Source organism: Gymnoscopelus microlampas (assembly GCF_963454915.1).
Source record: "Gymnoscopelus microlampas genome assembly, chromosome: 14".
In the NCBI taxonomy this organism is placed as follows: Eukaryota; Metazoa; Chordata; class Actinopteri; order Myctophiformes; family Myctophidae; genus Gymnoscopelus; species Gymnoscopelus microlampas.
The window spans coordinates 35,491,639-35,514,820 of NC_139951.1; the positions used below are offsets into that span (position 1 = coordinate 35,491,639).

Genomic DNA, 23,182 nt, shown 5'->3' on the forward strand with positions numbered 1-23,182 from the left:
AACACTGTTAAAACATCAAATCTAAATCAAATGAGCTTGAAGTGACCACTAATGACTACCAGGTTGAACTCCATTCAATGCAGACCCAAACAAATCTTCATATCAGCGTTTAATGGAATCCCAGCATCTCTGTGCACCAGTAGTTGATCAATAATCACCAGCAAAAATGAGGCAGAATATTTGTCAATTATAAGAATTATTTTTAAATTTTATTTCAAATCCAGGTCTACAGCATACAAGTTTCAGGGTCCCCAGTTAGCTCAGTGGATGGTGAGGACGTTCATTCCAAGAGCACGCATGCTCAGCAAACTGTTCCTGGATAAATAGTTAAAACAAAACAAAAAAAGAACCACTGTCATCCTTTTGCATGACATCAGATAATCGCTCTCAACAGCTCACACGGGGAGAATGATAGAAACAAAAACTGTCAAATGAATCTATAACTGAAAAATACATACTCACTTCTTCATTGGAATTAGTCAAGCTCTTAGAAAAAAAGCACACCTCAACTCAGAAATCATCAGTCTAATTTGCAGCCCATGACTACTCTGAAAGGGAAGATTTCCACAGTAACCTCCCCAACGTAGTGAAAAACTTCAAATGTACACGTTCAATCCCCTAAAGAATTTGGAACAGATGTTGGGAGTTGGGTTCAAATGTATTCCCATATACAATTACTATGTAAAATGTGACCCACCTATATTACCAACCTGTTGATATACGTATTTGAGATACTTTGCATCTGTCTAAACACAATCTTTTGCATCTCAATATGCTTGCAGATGTTTGATGGACTCATGCTTACAGTACGTGTTTACTCATCCCATATCAAGCAACTTTCTTGTGATGATCATATTATGCTGGAGGTGTGCAACCAAAACTGACTACCACACATGAAAAAGTTGTTTTAAATGCAAGCAAAATATCCAAAAACAAGCATACTTATCAAAAATACTCTTCAAAACAACTTCCACTCTCCAGATGTTTAATGCTGATTGTTAATTGAGTGAACTATAGCCCTACAGTTGTTAGAACCCATTCCAAGTGGAACAGTGACAACTTTAGCTTGAAGAAAGGAGATATGAACTGGTGAAAAACCATTCATAATTGAGTCAGCTGGAAAAGATCAGATAACTCCCACTGGAATGAGCTCAGGTCCTCGTTTTAGTGTATCAGGAGTAGTTATCCGCAAGCCAAACAAATCCAATTCTCATCTGAATCAGCTTACACCGGCATTTAAACCCACCACATCACATCAACTATCCTCCCCGACCAACTAATGTCCCTCTCTCCTCCAGGTCTACAACACATTGTACTGATGAGACATGTGCAATGTTCAGTTATCTTTCTTTCCCCATGGATGACCTGTGACCCAACATTCTGAGTGTCAAAGTCTTTGAAGGCTGAGTGATAGAATCCCATAGGGCCCCATTCACTATGGCTTGGCCTCCTTAGACTGCAGCCTGCAAAGAGTCAGAAGAGCCACAAGCTGGAGAGGGGGACAGAGTGGCACCAGAGGAGCACCAGTTATTTCTACATAAGCAACCTCGTGGCTGATACAGTGAGTCTAGAAGGGCATGGCAATGTGTGGTGCCTATATCATTAGCAAAATAATAAAGCTAATAAAAAGTAGGCTACGTCTCAAAACCAGCTCAGTTCAACAAATCCAAAAAGCTCCAATTCCATCAAAACCAGGTGAATCTCAGAACATTCTGTAATTTTAATTTCTGGGCATGTTGCTTAAAACATAACCTTTAAAAGTCTAGGATTTGAACTTTTAAATTGTTTATGTTCTTTTTCTTCAGAATTAATCGGCTGTGAGGGACTGTGAAAGGAGACTGAGTTCTATAAAAAAAAAAGAAAAAACCTGACTGAGCAAACTCCACACTGAAGATCAAAAAAATCCAAACTATCGCTACAATTGGATAATAAAAAAAAAGTCTTAATTAAATAACAGTATCATTCCTCAAATGTATTATTTACACAACAGGTTTCCAGAATACATTGTGAAAGAGGGGCACTGATGTGAGAGAGAGAGAACATCCAAACACTTAAGTCTTTGCTGTTATCCTGAGTCACAGCAACATTTATTTGAGCCATGAGTGATTATTCTTTTTTTGGGAAGGCAGGGTTGAGGGTATGGGAAGAGGGAAAGGAGCCTTAACCAAAGTGCTTTACCTAAAACGTACCCCACCACTCTCGGGAGCCACTGGAGAGGAATACAAGCACACGGTCATCAGTTTTACGTCATAGAATTTGGTGTAAACGAGTGCATCCTTTTGCGCTTCTTTTTATACCCCCGAATCAGTCCGTGAGATGGAGAGGACAGAGAGAGGCTGAGTGATGGGACAGGGGCAGAAAGAGAGGAAACAACATCCAAATCTCACAGCTGGTCCCGATTCGACGATGGTGTGAGAAGAGTGGGGCCGGGGCAGTGCTCGATACGATTGGAGGGATGAAGGAAGGGCTTCGGAAGCAGGGTCGAGAGGGGGCATGGGGGGCTTTAACCGCGGGGCAGGCTGCACATTTCGCAATGCTCTGTGCCAGGCTGATTCATAAAGGTGCAGTGGAGGCAGGACCACATGGCCGAGGAGGAGGCGGGGACAGATGGGCCGCCGCCCATGGCTCCGTACTCCAGAGAGCTTGATGGCTGTCCACCTACCGTGCCTGAAAGGACAAGACAGCAAGTATAAGTGCATTAGTACCAGGGTATCTGCGGATCAGCATTTAACAATCAAAATGAGTTATTGCAAAATGTCGGCAATCCATATCAATTTTAGCAATGTCAATGCCAGGTTGATTTCAGGGTTTGGTTGAAGGGGGTAATTGGCTGCACCTTATTAACCTATGTTACATTTACAGAGTGTATATGCTTTTTTCCTTTAATATCTGCATCTCCATCACTTCACTGTTCTGCTTTTGAATCCATGTATCCTTTCTCTCTTATTCTGTAGTGCTTCAATCAGCTGCCCTTCCTACATCGTCTCTTTTTATCTGTCTGATAAAAAGGTGAATATGAGGTTAATATGAGGCGGTGGCAAATCTGAATTTCCGAAAACAAAAATGGTCTAAGGTTCTAAGCTATCGTTAACATTTTAAAAGCAAACAAGTTAACTGAAATTCGCATTTCAGACATCCTTAAACCTTTTATGGTGTTAATGTTGGCAACATTTAAGACTTTCATAACTGGTGGAATCCCTCATTAGTACTCTGGTTCTCAGCCCTGCTCCTTGGGATAAACGTGACCCATTGCATAGCATAGCATCACTGGGAAATCAGTCATACAGAATGTGGCAAGTGGCAGACTATAAAAGAGGCTTTATGGAAGTGTGGCTTACTGCACAGCTGCTCGATGGTGGCCCACTGCTCAGACTTCTTCCAAGTCTGGGCTAGTTCCTCGTTGGAGGTCTTCACTGCATCCAGCAGCAGACCAATGCTGTCCTGTAAACAAACAAACACTTGTGTAAGTATTTGTGATGAGGCCTATGAATGAGCCATTTTTAGACGGACAGATTTCTGTGCTGTACCCTGGTCCCCCTATTTAACAGTCCCTAATGTTTACATTGCCATACACGCCGAGGAAGGCTTGATGCCAAAACGCGTCCATGTGTGCTGTTGTCCATGCATATGAATTAAAAGTACCAGAAGGACATCGGAGTGCTGGTTATTGCTTTATTTACTGTAAGCAAACACTCATTACTAGCACCAATATATAAACTTGCCTTTCCTTTTGAGGCGTGGACTTTGTTAGCTAAATAACACCACTTGCAACTCATTCTGTGACTGTTAAAATAACATATTGTAATAATAAAGACATGCAATCAATACACTGTTAGTTTTACAACTTTAAGGCCAAGGAAAGAAAAAAGATTACATCATGATAAATGTTTTATTATGGCCATGGCAGGGAAACAAAGTCAAACAGAAAAGAACGTTAAAAGAGCTTGATGCAATGACAGGAGTTTTTGATACTCTTGGAAGGCGGGTCAAAGGCCAATCTTAAAAGTAACCAGTGCATACATAGTGACTGAGGAAAATAATCTTGACAACTCTTCCCTAGCAACCATTTCCAGATTGGATAAATATGTGGCCATGATCTAATCCTTGAGCGGCATGACAAACAAAACAACCAGAAACAGCGGGTGTCAACCTAGCCTGTGCATGTGGCTGTGAGGCACTGTGTGTTATACTTACACTCAGAGGCATGACCTCATTGGTGACCAAGAAGAGAAGCAGATGGAAGTCGGAGACGATATTCAGGAATACGGTGGAGGAGCACTGGGACAGGTATGTGGCTAAACTGTGGAAATCCTATATAAATGTAGACAGACACATGCACACACACAGAACATGGTCAATATGGGATTGTTTACGCTGACCCGAGGAGCAACTTAATGAATGGTCATCTCTGATAGTCAGCGGTGACCGAGCATGTCAAAGAGTAAAACCACGACTCTAGCTAAAAAATGCTTAAGATCACAGGGGAGAAATAGCAAACAAGACAAGAGCCTAATGCATAATAATCAACTGCATCAATTTGGAATGTGTATAATCAGACCATGCTCAAATGCTTAAAAAAGCAATTGTAATACACACAGTGGACCCTTGTTTATCTGTACCGGTTTGGATTTGTACAATCTAATTATGATGAAAAAAACACATGCACTTGCATTCTGAAAGACTCTGTACAGTCCAACGAGGAGAATCTAAGAATGATAAAACAAGATGTCTTCCACATTGTCATTTTGTGTGCAAATCTTTAAGCGTGTGCTGTAAAACCAGTTGAGTAGGTGAAGTTCTATGGGGTAGGAAAAGCAAGGTTCTGTCTGTGTGTGTGTAACTTGGTTACTTGTGTCTCTCCCAGGATGTCACGATTCTCGATGGGGAAGCGTTGTGTGGAGGAGAAGGTGAACTGTGGGTCCTTGGGGAAAGTGGTGGTAATCTGTGGCAGAAGAAAAATTCTGTTAATTAAGTTAATCGTACATACAGTAAAGCCTGATTTATACTTAGTTTTGCACTGGTGTCGTGCACGGAAATGGCTCATCTACAATGACAAGCGACACATCATGTAACAAAGTATTAATCAGGCTTAAGTGACAACAAAGCATGAAGTACATTGCAGGCACCCATAACGAAATCACCAAGGAAGGAATGCTGCTGAAACTAATTTATACACACTTTTCCTATTTGGAGAGATCTGCTGTGTGGGTTGTAGATAAACTAAATAATGTATAGCGCTTAATCACTGTTACAACAAAGGAAACAAATGACACCCACTGTCCTTTGATCCTTGATCAGACTAGGAAAATCTAACCTCAAGCTGTGCTTGCCCTGCAAAAAAATATCAAGAAATAAAATCTTCCACTGAACACACAATCAGAAAACACTTAACTCTAGCTGTGCTTACCCTGCAAAAAACTATTATGCAATGAAATGTAATCTTCCTCCGAGCACAGAGTCAGAAGTCATCTCATACTCACATCTATAATAAGATACTCCACAGGAAGAGGCCGAGCAAGAAAAGTGACATCATTTCCAAACTTGTCTTTGTCCTGTTGGGTGGGGACAAAAAAGGGTTAACTGCACATGCATAAATCTGAATGACAGGCTGTTAGGTACACGTTGATGGGAGGGCTATTTATACAGTCAGTATACAACTGGTTTAAAGGTTTACACATTTTCTACAAGCTCACAACTCGCCACAATGTGACACACTTTTTATTGGCTATTTTCGCTATTTATCACATGAAGAAGTATATAGGGCTTAAGTGGTTAACTCAGGGGTGACCAAGAAGGTCCTCTGTGGAACAGACTGCTATAACCAGTCATCAAGTCAGCTTATTATGACTCAAGATTACCTTGAAGAAGACATCTGGTACATACTGCTCTGGACTGGACTCTTTAGCGTAGCCGAGCTCTGGAGCATCTCTGCAGGGCAGTAAACATTCATCTCTCACCAGAGCCATGCACTGGTTGGATACCTGGTAACCTTCAAAGTGTACCTGGTTGTCTGGACCGCCTGCAGACAGGACATAGCGGTTGAGAAATGTACTAATTAAGTAATATTACATGAGGCACAGCTTGTGTCACACAAGTTCTGTTAGTCATGAATTTAGTGCCTGTTTCTATCAGTCAAAAAGCTTGGCTGGAACTACCCATTGGAATTGTACCACTGATGATAACTTAAAGGGATATTTCACTTTCAAAACAACTTTTGGTCATTTTATGGTCTACTCAGGCTTTAGTGAGCCCTCCAGACCGTTTTTAAGTTGCTTTATTCAGTATTTAGATATTTGATATTCATTTTACCAGCCACGCCCCCTTCCTATACAAACCCATTATAACTTAAAACTCAATTTTTAACCTGTTTAACCATCAAAAACACCCGTCCTTGGTTCTGGTGACTCACCCTGCCCTCCTAATGCGTGAGGGGGCCGTGTTTTTTTGATTACTTTTTTCATTTATTTTTAATATATATTTTTTGTATTTAATTTTTTCATTTTCCAAAAAAAAATATTAAAAATAAATGAAAAAAGTAATCAAAAAAACACGGCCCCCTCACGCATTAGGAGGGCAGGGTGAGTCACCAGAACCAAGGACGGGTGTTTTTGATGGTTAAAAAGGTTAAAAATTTAGTTTTAAGTTATAATGGGTTTGTATAGGAAGGGGGCGTGGCTGGTAAAATGAATATCAAATATCTAAATACTGAATAAAGCAACTTAAAAACGGTCTGGAGGGCTCACTAAAGCCTGAGTAGACCATAAAATGACCAAAAGTTTTTTTGAAAGTGAAATATCCCTTTAAGTAAAATAATCTTTAATGATAGAGGAAAACAACTTACATGTACAAGACATTTTTACATGGTAGAGTGACAGAAGTGCACAGAATCAACCACATTACAGAAACCAACAGCAAGTAGGTCACTGTCAGATACATACTGCACAGAAAATGTCACTGTGGTCAGAGAGGATCAGATAAGGTTGAGCTGGTGTTGGCGTAAGAACAAGAGGACAAGAGCAAAGAGGTAGGAGGTGGGAGGGTTTCAAAGATCAACGTACCTGTTGCCAACACTGTAACGAATTTAGAGCCGAAATGCCCATCTCTGGAGAGCCTGCAGGGGTTCGACAGTTGATTCTGGAAGTATCCAGCCGTGATGCACTCCTCTGCACTAAGGTAGTACGAGTCCTACCCACAGGATGGACGACAAGCATGTCTCACCATGTGTTTTATCCAAACATAATATGTGCGTTTAGTTGTAACCATGCTTACCTGGTTTCTACTATAGCGGACAGTGCCTATCCTAGTATCCTCTGAGATCAGGTCCGAGAAAATCCACCCCACCTACATGCCACAGGAAGGCAAACAACACAGGAATTGAAAATCTATTGCACTATATTTCACACACTCGAATGCAAAACAAAATCCATCAACTAACTATACATACAACAATACATTAGCAGCATATCTAGTTGTTGAGCCATGATGTCACACCGAGGACATTCTGCATACACAGTTCTGTATGCAGAAGGTCTTAATCAAACAAAACCTTTTTCTTTTGTATTACAAAATTGCACAGTGTGTCTGTAGGGGGGGGGGGGGGGGGTCACACATGTTGTATGAGCTTGAGACCTACGTTGCCTGTAGAGCATATGGAAGTTCTTAAGAGCCACACCTGTGTGAAGTCTGAGGAATTCGGAGAATGTCTACATATTGAAAATAGCCGATCTACAAGCTCACAACACGTCGCCGAGCGACGTATTGTGAGCTTGTAGATTGGCTATTTTCGGTGCGCAACATGCTTCCATAGAAGACATGTTGGCTTCTATGGAATCCAAATGACTGAAATCAGTCATGGCGAATGAGAACTTTAATCCATGGATAGTGTCATGGTAAAATACAGAGGACAGCAGGATAAGCAGTCCAACCTTGCACAGGCCAAGCTTGGCAGCGATCTCCTCCACAGCTGCAGCCTTGGGGTCCTCTAGCAATTCAAGGGTGTTCTGAGTGCCATTCTGAAAAACAGCCAATGAGAGAGTAAAAGTGCTGAAACCGAACAAACTTTAAAAAAAGTGTAAAAAGTGACTGAATAGGATCAAGTTGAAAAGGTTATTAGAGGAGGTGCTAAACAATAATTTAAGATGTTGACAAATGCGACATATGCCTAAAATGGATATCAGTGGTTACCTGGTGTGCCTTGTGATTTTTTGACAACCATTTTTGACCACATTCTATACCCTAAAGATATACATTTTATTTAGTATTGGTACATACAAATAAACATACTCAGTGATAAAACATGATACCGAGGCTACTTTTCATGGATATGAATACAGTTGTGCCGTGAGACATATGAATAATTGCCCTTTGGTGTGCCTTGGGCACAAAAAGTTTGAAAACCACTGTGATAGACTACAGAAAATGGGCCAAACAAATGACTAAACACCTTTCTATTGATATGGATATCATTTCCTTTTAATAGAACAAAAGATAGATTTTCGCCACTAAAATATTTTTTTGATATTTGAAACAAACTGCTATATTTGTGTGAACTCAGCTATTTGTAGAAACAATATACTGCCCCAGTGTGGCTGAATACATTCACTACAACTTATTACTAAGCCTTTTGGCAGTCGCTGCTAAAAAGCCACTTTTGTCTGGTTACAAGTGCCTGCTTTATGCCAATTTAAAAAAACGTTTATTCACAACACATGATCATGAGGGGAAAGTAATGCCCGATTTATACTTCGTTGCATGCCGGTGTTACTCACCGAAAATAGCCGATCTACAAGGTCACAACGCATCACAGTCACAAGCTTGTAGAGCTATTTTCGGTGTGCAACACCCGCGCGTGCAACAAAGAGTAACTCAGGCTTAACCTTTATACTGAGTGAGTAACACTCACCTGTGGAGGCTCGTAGATGGCAGCCACTTCTGCTCTGATACCCAGAGGGATGTCTTTGTGCTCGGTGTACCTGCCGTACAGATAGCCCATCCTCTGGCTCCCCGTCTTCCTCCAGAAGTCCAGGAAGCGATCGGCAATGGTGTGGTTCTCAAACATGATGTTGTCCACATGTCTGTATTTCTGACACGATTACAGGGGAGACCAAAAATTAAATGACTCTCTTAATTAGATCTGTGTCTCATCATCTTCCAGATGTGTCACAATTTAACAGACTTTTATATATACATATACAGCATTTCTTTTTGTACATTATGAAGATGTATGTTTGTTTTCTAGGAAATTAACTGTTGCAATGTATTATCACCGCAAGGAGTCATATTTTGTTGTTTAGTAAAATATTTCACGTCCGATGCTGATGTTGTGGGTGCCCTTTTGCGTACCATGTTGACGCTATATAGATCATTTACTATTCTATACCTATCACTATGCAACTGGAACGGCGCAGAGTCGGCAGAAGCTCAGGAAAGCCTCACGGGACTCAAGCCTGTTTCTGACGGCAAGCCTGCCTTGTCAATGTTTTTACTGCAAAAACAACACTTGAAACTGTGGGATGTCGTGTTTTTCTGACAGTGTGGGGCATTCTATAATAGAAGTCTGTCAGCATCCTTTAGCATGTAAAGATGACTCTGGAGGGCATTCATGGTGTTGGAAAGGCACGCAAAAGGTACCTAGTGGCATTATATAATGCCTTGGGGATGGGAATATGTTGACTGAGGATTGAGACCTGAACTAACATCTGTGTGGCAAGGCACCCACAACTTTATGGGCACATACTTGTCTGTTGAGGGTGATGGCACTGGGCTGGCACTTGGTGCAGATCCCCTCCGGCCATGGAGGGTGGCCCTCACAGCCTGACCTGATCTTACAGGTGATGTTCTCTAGAGCTGCAAACTTCCCTCTGTGTGCGAAAGAGTATACGTGTGTAACTTTATATAGGATGTGAGATTATTTGTATTGCAGGAACACAAACAATGATATACGGTGCTACTCACTTGTCAGATCCACCAGTTAACTTGCGGATGTAGGCATGGAATGACATGTGCTTGACTGGGGGGTCCAGGTGGTTCAGATAGTCCTCGTCGAAAGGCTGGCCAGAGAAGGCAAATCAGAGAACGGCCAAGGAAACAAAGCCTTGGCTTCAAGTGGAATTGGTACTGACACTGTGGTTTGTCAAGCAGGGAACAACAAAAATAAGCAGATCGATACACTTACCTCTAATGGTACACAGTGTAGACACTTTCCGAGAGCACCGTGTCGACACCTGCAACCAGGAAAACCTTGTTTGATTTGGCCAACAATTCCATGTGATACAAAAGATCCATGCCATGTTCCTGCTCACATTGCATGAGCAGATATTAGCTGTAACTACTGCTAAAGTCATTGTGATCACTACAAGAAAGGATGTTTTATTCTCGCATAATAAGTCCGTACGTACACAGTATCAACAATTTTTTGTCAGCCAACAACAAAAAGTTATGAATTAGCCATAACCACTTAAGCCCCTATATCGTAAGACGACAGCAACAATTGCAATTTGATGCGGCTTGTAGATCTGACATTATCTATATTTTGGAGGGGAAAATCTTTTTTTCTTCTTTTTACTTTCAGCTATAATGACATTGCCCAAAATAGAGACACCAGGGTTAAAGTGGTTAATGGCAGTGTAGATATCTTATCTTTCTTACAGCTGTGGATCTTTGTTGCGGTAGATCTTGCCATCCTGCTTGGCCAGATACTGATCGATCTCATCTTCCTGTATCTGGGGCGCTGAGTGGGAGCGAGGCATCAGGGAGGAGGAGGAGGACGAGGAGGATGAAGCAGATGAGGAGGTGGAGGGTAGCGATGAAGAGGAGTGAGGAGTTGCTGTGTCCATAACCTCTCCGGAAATCCCTGGGGAACCCGAGGGGAAAAGGTACAACATATCGCCATGCCTGCAAAGGGGCGAGAAAGAGAGCGAGCAGAGATATTTAAAAATATATATTTAGGAGTAACCTGGAAATTAAGATATATTTTATAACAGTGGTTCTCAAACTTTTTCATGTCACTTATTAGCCCGCGGACCCCCATTTGAAAAGATAAGCCAGGGACCCCCATAAGAGAAGATTTTTTACGTCTCTAGCAGTGATTCTCAACCATTTTAATTTCAAGGACCCCCAATTTGACATGCATTAGGCTATGGACCCCCATTTAATGGCATTTCTATCACTTGGACCCCAATTTATATTGTAAAATCAATGTTAATTTAACTCTGAGAGTGTACAAATGGAACCAAATGGACCCGGCAGGCCCCATTTGGTTCCATTTGTACACTCTCAGAGTTACAGACCCATAAGGGTCCATTTGGTGCCTAATCTATCATTTAGCTGGGGACCCCCTGGAACTCCCTCAAGGACCCCTGGGGGTCCCCGGACCCCACTTTGAGAACCAATGTTTTATACAAGTAATCATCCCCTCATCTGAAAAATGTCCTCTTAGGCGAATTAATTCTCAGATATAAAATGCCGTTAGAGACAGTATGTGTATTGTGTCGATATATATATATAGTTCAGGGTTCCTCATAACTATGCTGATCGTATATCACATGTCAACAGTCAATTCTGACAGGTTTGTGCCTACTTACTTAATCTTAAGTAGACTGAGGGTTTTGCTCTGGGATGGGATCTCGCCGGTCTTGTCCCGGTTCAGGTAAATGGAGAAACCGTTGGAATTGAAGCCAAACTCTTTGGCCACCTGAGAGAAGAGAGCGTAATGTACCATTCAGTGCCAGGCACAAATTTGTCCACACCAAAAAAAACTGATGCATTCTACTCGCAATGCAATCTAATACATCTAAAAGTTGAGAGACGGGTCAACAAAAGAATGTTGCCAGTCAGGTAAAGCTGGCCATTAAGGCAGAAATGGCTTATATATACAACACATTGCGACACAAGCAAGTACAGGGGCAAGTATAGACCCTTGGCGAAACCCAGTCAATTAAATATAAAAATTATATTTAATTGGAATAGAAGATGTAATCATCCATGGATAAGAGGGGTCTCTTCAATTTGACCACTTTATGATTTAAATGTATATTTTTTATGAATAACCTTCATTGCAATATCAATACGGTTAAACATAAATTGTCAACGTTACATCAGGAGCAATGAAGAGTGGACATTTGGAAAAAGCAAAGTTAAGAAATTATGTTCAATTCAAAGAGGACTATATCACTGAACCTTATGTTGCGAGGACAGAGGTCCCTCTGCGCCCAGTACATACTGGCATTACTGAGGAGCAGCGATTGTGTGTTCTTTGTGACCTGGGAGTTGTGGAGGATGAGTTTCATTTCGTTTTTCAGCAAAATCAGCAGAAGAATCCAGATTTGTTTTGGATGTCTGAATGTTGTATGTTAAGTTGGCTGTTCACTTTTTGTTTTAGGAGCATTCATAGAGAAGGCATGGCAGTTGTGCTGGAGAACGATGTATCCGTAACTCACAGCCTGGACAATCAATATGTTTATGTATTCTGTTAGTGGACATCTTGGTATATGTTAATTTTGTGAGTGTCTTATAAGCCTGTGCAGGCTGGGCATCTTGTTGTGCAGGACACTATAATAACAAATTCTATCTATCTATCTATATAGGGTTTAAGTGGTTAAGCGGGTAAAAACCCCAACTTATTTGAATGTGCACCAAGAAAAAACGAAGAGAAATCAAAAAGTGTGTTGTGATTTATCTGAATAATTGGCCATGCAATTCTCAGTGGGTGCCAATTAACTTGTCCAAGCATCTCATCAAACCACAGCTTGGCACCGGAGATGGTAGGCTGGTGAGAACAGCTCAGAAAGTCATTAAGGAGCAAGACAATCTAATAGCTATTAAAAGCCCCAGTCACAAAAGTATCCCATGGTACTGTACTTAAACATCATCACATCTCCTATCAGACAAGATCTCATTCTGCAAACATTATCAGTCTACAATTTACCATCTGCGGTGTAATTACTTTGAAGACGCTCAGTGGGTTTTATTTGAAATGTAACATGTCACATGCTGTAGGTGCAAGATGATGTACTATCAAGACATAGAGCTCTCAAAGTCTGCCCTAACCCGACCCCACGTTCTTCTATGCTAATTTGTTGGGCCGGGCAGAGCCTCGGATTCCGTGAAAAAAAAAAAAAATCTATTAGCCCCAAAAAATAAATTTCAACTGTCCCTAGCGGCTTAAAGGTAAGGCAGACGGAAATGGCAGTGGATGTGTTGGATGCAGCTCAAAGTGAACTTTACTCAGGTATCTAGTTTGTCGCCGTCCGACCTAGCCGGTGTTATTCAAGAAAAATGGCCAAAACTCAATTGAAAATCGGCGATCGAAAATCGGCGAAAGTGGCCGTTTTCAAGATGTTTTGGCTATTATCTCTGAAACGGAAGGTCCAATCTGCTCAGTTCAAAGCTTGTTGGATGTATGGATTTGCAGACATTACGCACATAATGACACATTTTCAGTTTTTTAGGGTTTTCGGGCCTACAAGTATGGTAATTGTTCGGGCCGGGCCGAGCCTCGGGCCGGCCCCACAGGGCCCAGTTAGGGCCAGGCCTTAATTTTCAGGCCCGTTGAGAACTCTAAAGTGTATTCCTGATGACATCAAAGCCAATACAATGTCAAAGGTGTTGATAATTGACAATAGTCAATCTTCAACAGCTAGTCTAAGGCCATCTGACAATTACTGTACCATGTACTGTAGAGCTGTTTAAACTGTGCATTGCAGTCCCAACAAATTAGCTAGTAGTTCATGAAACTATGATTCTGAAACATTGCTCACATCACAGGTGATTCTTTATACAGAAGGTCTAAAAGAAAAGTTATGAGAGAGTTATGTGGATGCAACTACAGTATGTAGCTACATGATGCGAGTAATTGCTGTGTGGGTAAATGTAAATTACATTAATGTTTAGTTTGTTCCTATTTTTTACATTTCTTGACATTTAGTTTTTTATCTGTTGCATTAACGAAAATAAAGGTTATCAAATTAAAGGCATAGTACACATACACAGTAGAAATGCTAAATAGAAACACTAACATCTTGTGTTAATTCAACTCCGAGTTAAATTAACACTATGGAGTTTTACAGTGTATCACAAGATGGTGGGTGAAACTGTCTACCGTCAAATTTTATGATATGATGGGGCATTATTGTCAATTCCTCCCATTTTCTGTCTCAGTTTGCAGAAAAACGCAGCCTGCAGGGCTCACAGAAAGTCTCACTTTGCACTTCTTGTAACTCACACTCTCTGCTCATCATCGGCTGCCTCAGTGGGGAAAGAAAATACTCCATTGATCAGCAGGCAGCACAGCCCTGCTTTAACCAGGATACATGCATTTTTAATAAGGTGCTGCTGCAATACTCCACTGTTACCAGTCTGGTGGACCGTCATTCTATTTTAGGACTTCAAGTTGAACATCCAATGACGAGGGAATCAAACTTCCTTTTACATCGTTATTTTCGAGTACTCTCGTTTTCAACCAACACCGAAACCGAGCCGGGCCGGCCAATTACTTAACCATACATTATTCATACATTCATATAATCCAAATCCAATCTGATTAGGAAGGATGGGCCAGCAAAATGCAATGCAATTGTATTACACACAAAGCAACAGGAATATACTTTCTTGGGTGCAGTTGGGTCAGTGCTGAGGATTGTACCAGTAGCAGGCAAGCAGCTGCAGTGGGACTAAATTTAACTATGTTCAAAGCAGTGCCGTCTTTTCTCTCCCCGTCAAGCCATGCATTCACAGTGGATGCCTCCTGTATGACAGTGGGCCATGGGGAAGCACTGCAGTACTATTGGTCTTTCCTGCAGAGCTTCATGCATAAATTAACACTGAGTAACACTGGCAAAACACAGTGATAATAAATAAGTCTAAATTGTAACATTGGCTGTAGACAACTGAATTTCACTGTGCAGACAGCAAGGGCAAACTTGTGTGGCATGCATGTACTGTATGTAAATGGTCAGCATTTACATAGTGCCTTTATCCAAAGCATTTATGCATTACATTCACAAACACATTCACACAACAACAGCGGAGGCAGCAAGGCACCAAGTGCTCGTCAGGAGCAGTTAGGAGTTCAGTGTCTTGCTCAAGGACACTTTGACATGATGCCAAGATGAGGGATCGAACCGGGAATCAGATTCCCAGACAACGCTCTACACCCTGAGTCATTGTTTACGGCTATATCCAGTTGTACCACAAGCACAAACGTGAATGCTGAAATGTGACTGATAAGACTGAAATACAGTAAATGTGTTTAGTTATGACAATTCCATTAGATGTGATCGTATTTGTGAGCAGTTGCTAAACTGCTAAATTTCCCCACACAGTACCTTCTTCAAGAAAGCAGCTGCAGTCTCCCTCTTAGTAGAGGGAATTTTCTTCATTCCATCTGGAGACTGTACCCGGATGATCTGTGTGAGAAAAACAAAACATTAACATCACAATCAAACTACTCAGTGGTCCATCAGTAGGATGACAGAATCTGAGGGATCATCATCAAACATTAGCTACTCGATTACATGGCGTTGCCATCGAGGATTGGGGGTACCGGACGTATAGGGGGTATGTCTGACCCATTTTCCAATGTCGTATCGCACATTTGTTTTGACATTCTCTATTTTCTGACATTGGGAGATAAAATAATATTCTGCTGAAAAAACTGTTTAAATCATGTTTTTGTCAGCCTGTTCAGAATTTCAGAAAAAACATGTAGTCTTCCTTGCACTTCTGTGACAAAACCCCAATTTAAAAAGTTTCATAGCGAATTATCAATTTACCACCCGGTTTCTAATACAGACATCTGTAGGACCATATCAATAGCTTCGAAATTTCCCATATGACATTAGAAATTAGGTCAGAAATATCTCTATTTTCCCGGCACCCCAAGTCCTGAATGGCAACGCTATGTGAGTCCCAAGCTACAGCAATGGGTGAGGTCACAGAGGGGACTAAAGATAACTGAACAGTCACACAGCCTCGAGAAGACAAAACCGACAAACATCTCTAACAACACCTGCCAGTCCAGCCATCAACTCCTACTTAGTTTGACAGACAACTGCTTGTCAAACTATCAACTACAAACTCCTACTTAGTTTGACTGTTACACCTGCCAGTCAAGCAACTCCAGTCTCCTACTTAATTTGACAGACATACATCTCCCAGTCAAACAATCAGCTATTTAGTTTGATAGACACCTGCCAGTCAAACAAACAATCAACTATTTAGTTTGACAGGCACCTGCCAGTCAAACAAACAATCAACTATTTAGTTTGACAGACACCTACCAGTCAAACAATCAACTATTTAGTTTGACATACACCTACCAGTAAAACAATCAACTCCAGTGATTTTGACAGACACCTGCCAGTCATATTATCAACTGTCCTACCATAGTTTGACAGACACCTGCCAGTCATATTATCAACTGTCCTACCATTGTTTGACAGACACCTGACAGTCATATTATCAACTGTCATACCTAGTTTGACAGACACCTGCCAGTCATATTATCAACTGTCCTACCATAGTTTGACAGACACCTGCCAGTCATATTATCAACTAGCTCTGGTTCAGAGCGTTAGTGGGTTCCCTCTAACGCTCTGGAAGACCCCTCGCTCTGCGCATGTACAAGGAATTCCACTGTCCTGCCAGCGTTCAACTATATAGTCCTTGGGCCAAACCCCAAAATCTCACATATCGCTACCACCTGGGATGGCAAATTCTAGTTGGGATTTTTTTATTCCTATACATCCCTAGATATTATTTTTGTATGATAGACCTTCCTGAGGCCCAGCTAAATTGGGGTTATCAGCTGCTAAAGTTACCACCCCCCATTGAAAAATGGCATTTTAGACACATGTGCATATCTTGGTATTGGCTCACGTTCAGGGCATATTACAATGTTTTATATTTTATGTTTGGTATCATTTTTAAGGGGACACTTTGAGCTTTCATTCGAGCCCTTTGGTGACTATGTATGATAAGTACAGTGGTCACTGGAGCTCTTCAAACCTTTAATAACCTTTTTTTTCTCACAATTTCCGCCTAAACCATATATTTTCTTTTAGTTCTGTGGCATCAAGAAACATCAGAGACACAAAACACAACAACTGAATACTGACATGACCCTAAGGATTCAGGAAATGTATAATTTACCCATAGTATTTCATTCTGGGGTGGTCATTTTCAGCCTTATCTTAAACAAGCACTTTTTATGAGAAATAGACCGGTCAATAGGCATATAAGAAAGAGTACCACTAAACCTCCCTAAACATTGATACAAAAGGGTTTTCAATTGATTCTGGTACCTTTAGGCATGCTTGAGAACATCCCAAATATCCAGGAAAATATACTTAGCAGAAAGGCATAATTTTCAAGATGCCATCCAAGATGGTCATGCAGTTCTGGGCAAGAACCATGCAGTGTTTTGCATGCAGTACAAATATGTAATTTCTGCCTATTGTAAAAAGGAGACCACTTCTAGGAGAGGAGACTGCATCTATAGCTGTATGAGACCACTGTACTGTATCTAGACCACCACACTGTATCTATTGCTATCTGAGACCACTTTACTGTATCTAGAGACCACTGTATTGTGTATATATACCACTGTACTGCATCTATTGCTATATGAGACCACTGTACTGCATCGATAGCTATATGAGACCACTGTATTGTGTATATATACCACTGTACTGTATCTATTGCTATATGAGACCACTGTACTGCATCTATAGCTATATGAGACCACTGTATTGCATCTAGACCACTGTGCTGCATCTATATCCCACTGTACTGAATCTATAAACCACTGTACTGCATATATAGACCATTGTACTGCATCTAAAGACCACTGTACTGCATCTATAGACTAGCTACTGTATCTATAGACTGCTGTACTGTATCGATAGACCACTGTAGTGCATCTGTAGACCATGTAGTGCATCTGTAGACCCCTGTCGTGATCTGTAGACCCCTCTAGTGTGTCTGTAGACCCCTCTAGTATGTCTGTAGACTACTGTCGTGATCTGTAGACATCTCTGGACACCGATACTGCATCTGTAGACCCCTCTACTGCATCTGTAGACCACTCTAGTGCATCTGTAGACCACTCTAGTGCATCTGTAGACCCCTCTACTGCATCTGTAGACCCCTCTACTGCATCTGTAGACCACTCTAGTACATCTGTAGACCACTCTAGTGCATCTGTAGACCACTCTAGTGCATCTGTAGACCCCTCTGCTGCATCTGTAGACCACTCTAGTGCATCTGTAGACCACTCTAGTGCATCTGTAGACCACTCTAGTGCATCTGTAGACCACTGTAGTGCATCTGTAGACCCCTCTACTGCATCTGTAGACCACTCTACTGCATCTGTAGACCCCTATACTGCATCTGTAGACCCCTCTACTGCATCTGTAGACCCCTATACTGCATCTGTAGACCCCTATACTGCATCTGTAGACCCCTATAATGCATCTGTAGACCCCTATACTGCATCTGTAGACCCCTATACTGCATCTGTATATCACTGTAGTGCATCTGTAGACCCCTCTACTGCATCTGTAGACCACTCTACTGCATCTGTAGACCACTCTAGTGCATCTGTAGACCCCTCTACTGCATCTGTAGACCACTCTACTGCATCTGTAGACCACTCTGGTGCATCTGTAGACCCCTATACTGCATCTGTAGACCACTCTACTGCATCTGTAGACCACTCTACTGCATCTGTAGACCACTCTACTGCATCTGTAGACCACTCTAGTACATCTGTAGACCCCTCTACTGCATCTGTAGACCACTCTACTGCATCTGTGGACCACTCTACTGCATCTATAGACCACTCTACTGCATCTGTAGATCACTCTAGTGCATCTGTAGACCACTTTAGTGCATCTGTAGACCACTCTACTGCATCTGTAGATCACTGTACTGCATCTACCGAGCCTTTGTGGCGACATAGTCATGTTAAATGTGCTTTATATATACATGTTTAAAGCTGTGTTGAGTTGAGATGCAGTATAGTGGTCTATAGATACAGTACAGTGGTCAATGTATGTGGTCTATAGATGCAGTACAATGGTCTATACATGCAGTACATTAGTTTATAGATTCAGTACAGTGGGATTGGATGCAGCACAGTGGTTTATAGATTCAGTACAGTGGGATATAGATGCAGCACAGTGGTCTAGATGCAATACAGTGGTCTCATATATGCAGTACAGTGGTCTCATGTAGCAATAGATGCAGTACAGTGGTATATATACAATACAGTGGTCTCTAGATACAGTAAAGTGGTCTCATATAGCAATAGATACAGTGCGGTGGTATATATACACAATACAGTGGTCTCTAGATACATTAAAGTGGTCTCATATAGCAATAGATACAGTGTGGTGGTCTAGATACAGTACAGTGGTTTCTAGATACAGTACAGTGGTCTCATACAGCTATAGATGCAGTCTCCTCTCCTAGAAGTGGTCTCCTTTTTACAATAGGCAGAAATTACATATTTGTACTGCATGCAAAACACTGCATGGTTCTTGCCCAGAACTGCATGAGATAGGCATACATTTGGCATGTCTGTACAGGAGAGGCTTGTAGGAATCCATGTAACCCATTTTCATTCACATATATTGAGTTGACAGCTCAAGGGACCATTTGGAAAATGGTGATGGTCGTTTTTCCCTCGCCAAAATGTTGTCTTAACTTTGAATCATTAGGTATTTAGCCCCCTTCCAAGGTAGCATGACAAGGTTGGTCCCATTGGAAACCTGAGGTTGTCTGGAATCAAATGGTATCTCTATCTTTGGGCTATGTCTAAATTTGAGTGTTCCACACTCGCCGGCGTTCCAGCCAGCCATCCCGCAGGTCTCATAGGGTTAATAAAACATTGAAAAAAACACACTTGGGACCACTTTTTTTCTTGGGATCATCAAAATCCCAATATTAGAGGTCCTATGGATGCCAAAAATCAAAACTAGAAAAAAAAATAAGCAGTCGCGCGTGGACCCCTCCTAGGGCCTCTACTACTTCAGCTTTGATTCCTGAAAAAACTGCTCCACCACCAAATAGGCCACACCCACTTCATCAACTACTTTAATTGGACACAGGTTTGTTTAATTTATTAAAAAAAAGGAGCAGTGTGATGTCCAAAAAGTGTGTTATATAACTTTTAATATGTTGTTGGCTATGAATGAAAATCCGCCTATAGAGAAAAATAACAACATGTCAAAAAATATAAAAAGCTGCTCCTATGGAAAGTCTATCATATTTTTATTTACTTATATTGGCCCAAAAAACAATTTAGTATAGGTAAGGTTTTGCCAACTTAGTGGTAGCGATATCTCGTCTGGCCCAAGGACTAATAGTGAAAATAAACAAAACCATTTCGCTAATCACCGAAGCAAAGGCTGTTTTGTGTTGTTGAAAGTCTATTCTCGGAATGCGCAAGCCTCTCAGCACCCCACCTACTCTGTAAAATACACTTTTTGGGCAGAAAATAAAATATGTCAGCGAGACGGACATTATTTGTATTTACTCCACAGTGCCTCTACCGATCTGGGGGATTTGAACTTACCATTAACCAAAATGTAGAGGGCACTGTGGAGTAAATACGAATAATTTCAGTTTCGCTGACATATTTTATTTTCTGCCCAAAAAGTGTATTTTACAGAGTAGGTGGGGTGCTGAGAGGCTTGCGCATTCCGAGAATAGACTTTCAACAACACAAAACAGCCTTTGCTTCGGTGAGTAGCGAAATGGTTTTGTTTATTTTCACTATAGTTGAACGCTGGCAGGACAGTGGAATTCCTTGTACATGCGCAGAGCGAGGGGTCTTCCAGAGCGTTAGAGGGAACTCACTAACGCTCTGAACCAGGGCTAATTATCAACTGTCCTACCTAGTTTGACAGAAACCTGCCAGTCATACTATCAACTCCCATTTATTTTTGACAGACACCTGCCAGTGATATTATCAACTGTCCTACCTAGTTTGACAGACACCTGCCAGTCATGTTATCAGCTGTCCTACCATAGTTTGACAGAGGTGTCAACAGTGCGACAGCCAGGGATGACAGTGCAAAACCATTGAGCATTCTCATCTCAGCCTCAAGTTGCCTGGTTTGTTGTTTTAAAATCAATCCAGTGAACGTGGGTCCACACACTACGTTAATACGGCTTATTCAAAGACAGTAGAAAATGCCTCTATTTCAACAACACACTACAAACAAATAATAACGCTTCTTTGTAAAAAAAAAAAAAAAAAAAACATAAAATAAAAATAAATAAATGACACAGAATCCCGACAGAATGTAGATAACGGACAGTGACATAACATTATATAGAATACTCTGCCACTGGTCTTCTTTACAAAGCTAATGTAAGCAGGCCTCAGTCATTCTACAGCTAACGATCAGTGTTGCCATGTCCGCTTATTATAAGCGACTTTGGGCTTGTTTTTCCTGTAAAGTTGCTAGTAAATATTGGTTGGTTGAGGAATTTTGGGCTCGTTTCTAAAGTGTGGTTGCTTATTTTGGGCTTGTTTCCTGACCTAGATGTTGTTTAAACCAGTGGTTCTCAACACTTTCATGTCAAGGACCCCCAGATTAATATATATATATATATATATGTCCACCGATCACCCCCCCCCCCCCCCATATTCTGTGCCAGGGACAGGGACCCCCATACACGATTTGCGTTGTTAAAATATTTCAAATCTTCCCCTTTTTCCAGCAGATCTACATTCTCATAACGCGTCGACGCGTTGTGGGCTTGTAGATCGGCTATTTTTAAATAGCCGATGTTTAAAGTGCTCATGTGGCCCATGACAGTCGCTTCTTTTGGGCTTGGTTTTCCTAGACCTGGTTGCTTGTTTCTCTCACAGAATCTGGCAACACTGCTTGCTAACGATGGAAGCTAACGTTAGCAACGTTAGCACGCCAAGCTAATTCTGCTGCCTCATCACTCCAGACTTCGGCTAATAAGCTAGCTCACAGTAGCACGACTCCAACCCCACAACCAGTCCCCCCCACAACCTGCCGTACTTACGATGCTGTCTGCCATATTGGTCGGGCAATTGTTCCCGAATATGTGTCGTCGTTGTGTTACAAAAGAATAAGACTTAAGAATAAGACTTAAAAATGGAACGTTAACGTTACTGGCTGGATGGATAGTGTCAACGAAACTCCATCCCACACAACTCAAACACCGGGTGTCGCATGCATTAGCGTCCGTCCTCCTCTGCCGTGCAGTGTTGCCATATTTTGTGAGAGAAATAAGCAACCAGAAAACAAGCAACTAGGCCACATGAGCACTTTAAACCTAATATGCATCGGCTGTTTGAAAATAGCCGATTTACAAGCTCACAACGCGTCGCACCGTGAGCTTGTAGATCTGCCATTTAAAAATGAAAATATATTTTTGTGTGAAAGTGAAAATTGTGGAATATTTTCAAATCCACACAAATCTTGTATGGGGGTCTCTGGCACAATATATTTTGTGCCAGAGACCCCCATACAAGATTTGTGTCTCTGGCACAAAATATTTTGTGCCAGAGACCCCCATACAAGATTTGTGTGGATTTGAAAATATTCCACAAATATTCAACAATTTAATTTGGGGTCCTTGACATGAAAGACCACTGGTTTAAACAACATTAGGAAGCGAGACAAATAGCAACTACACTTTAGAAACAACCCAAAAAAACGCAACCCGCCGCAACGAACCAATATTTACAAGCAACTTACCAGAAAAACAAGCCCAAAGTCGCTTATAATAAGCGGACATGGCAACACTAGTCCTCTCCCGTGTCCCAGGCGGTCCCACGTGGAACTGTCCACGGCTGAAACAGTCGTTGTTATTATAGCAAACAGCTTTTGTTCCACTATTATGAACACATTATTCTTGTCAGTGTTCAGTATTCAGCAGCAACACAGAATGAAAAAAAAGCAAGTAAAAAAAGCTATGCATGGTTGGAAGGTTACTTTCACAATTGTAATCAATGTATTTAATTATGACTAAACTCAAAAGTGTATTCAGTAGGACTAGGTAAAGCCACTGGAATATTCAAAGGTCAATTTCTTTCGTCATATCAAGAAAAAATACTTAATTAATATATAAAAATATACATTCAATTATATATCCTATATAAAATTACACACACACACACACACACACACACACACAC

At 41.3% G+C, this 23,182-nt stretch overlaps 1 protein-coding gene across 1 annotated transcript; it reads right to left on the reverse strand.

The window, feature by feature from the left end:
- Positions 1–187: 187 nt before the first annotated feature.
- Positions 188–22,200, reverse strand: nploc4 (NPL4 homolog, ubiquitin recognition factor). The gene is made up of 17 exons (XM_084078523.1): positions 22,045–22,200; positions 15,324–15,404; positions 11,583–11,692; positions 10,648–10,893; positions 10,175–10,223; positions 9,955–10,049; positions 9,737–9,860; positions 8,903–9,082; positions 7,926–8,012; positions 7,270–7,341; positions 7,059–7,185; positions 5,859–6,019; positions 5,481–5,552; positions 4,850–4,942; positions 4,195–4,311; positions 3,339–3,441; positions 188–2,667 (listed from the first exon to the last, which is right to left on the reverse strand). The coding sequence occupies exons 1-17, from the start codon at positions 22,057–22,059 to the stop codon at positions 2,504–2,506; spliced, it is 1,896 nt and encodes a 631-aa protein (XP_083934649.1). The 5' UTR covers positions 22,060–22,200; the 3' UTR covers positions 188–2,503.
- Positions 22,201–23,182: the final 982 nt, after the last annotated feature.

Excerpts from the sequence above, each read along its gene's own strand:
- nploc4 (XM_084078523.1), bottom strand. Across the intron at positions 6,020-7,058 it reads CGTTACAGTGTTGGCAACAG|GCGGTCCAGACAACCAGGTA; the intron begins GTACGTTGATCT and ends TCCTGTCTGCAG. Across the intron at positions 5,553-5,858 it reads TACCAGATGTCTTCTTCAAG|GACAAAGACAAGTTTGGAAA; the intron begins GTAATCTTGAGT and ends CCCACCCAACAG.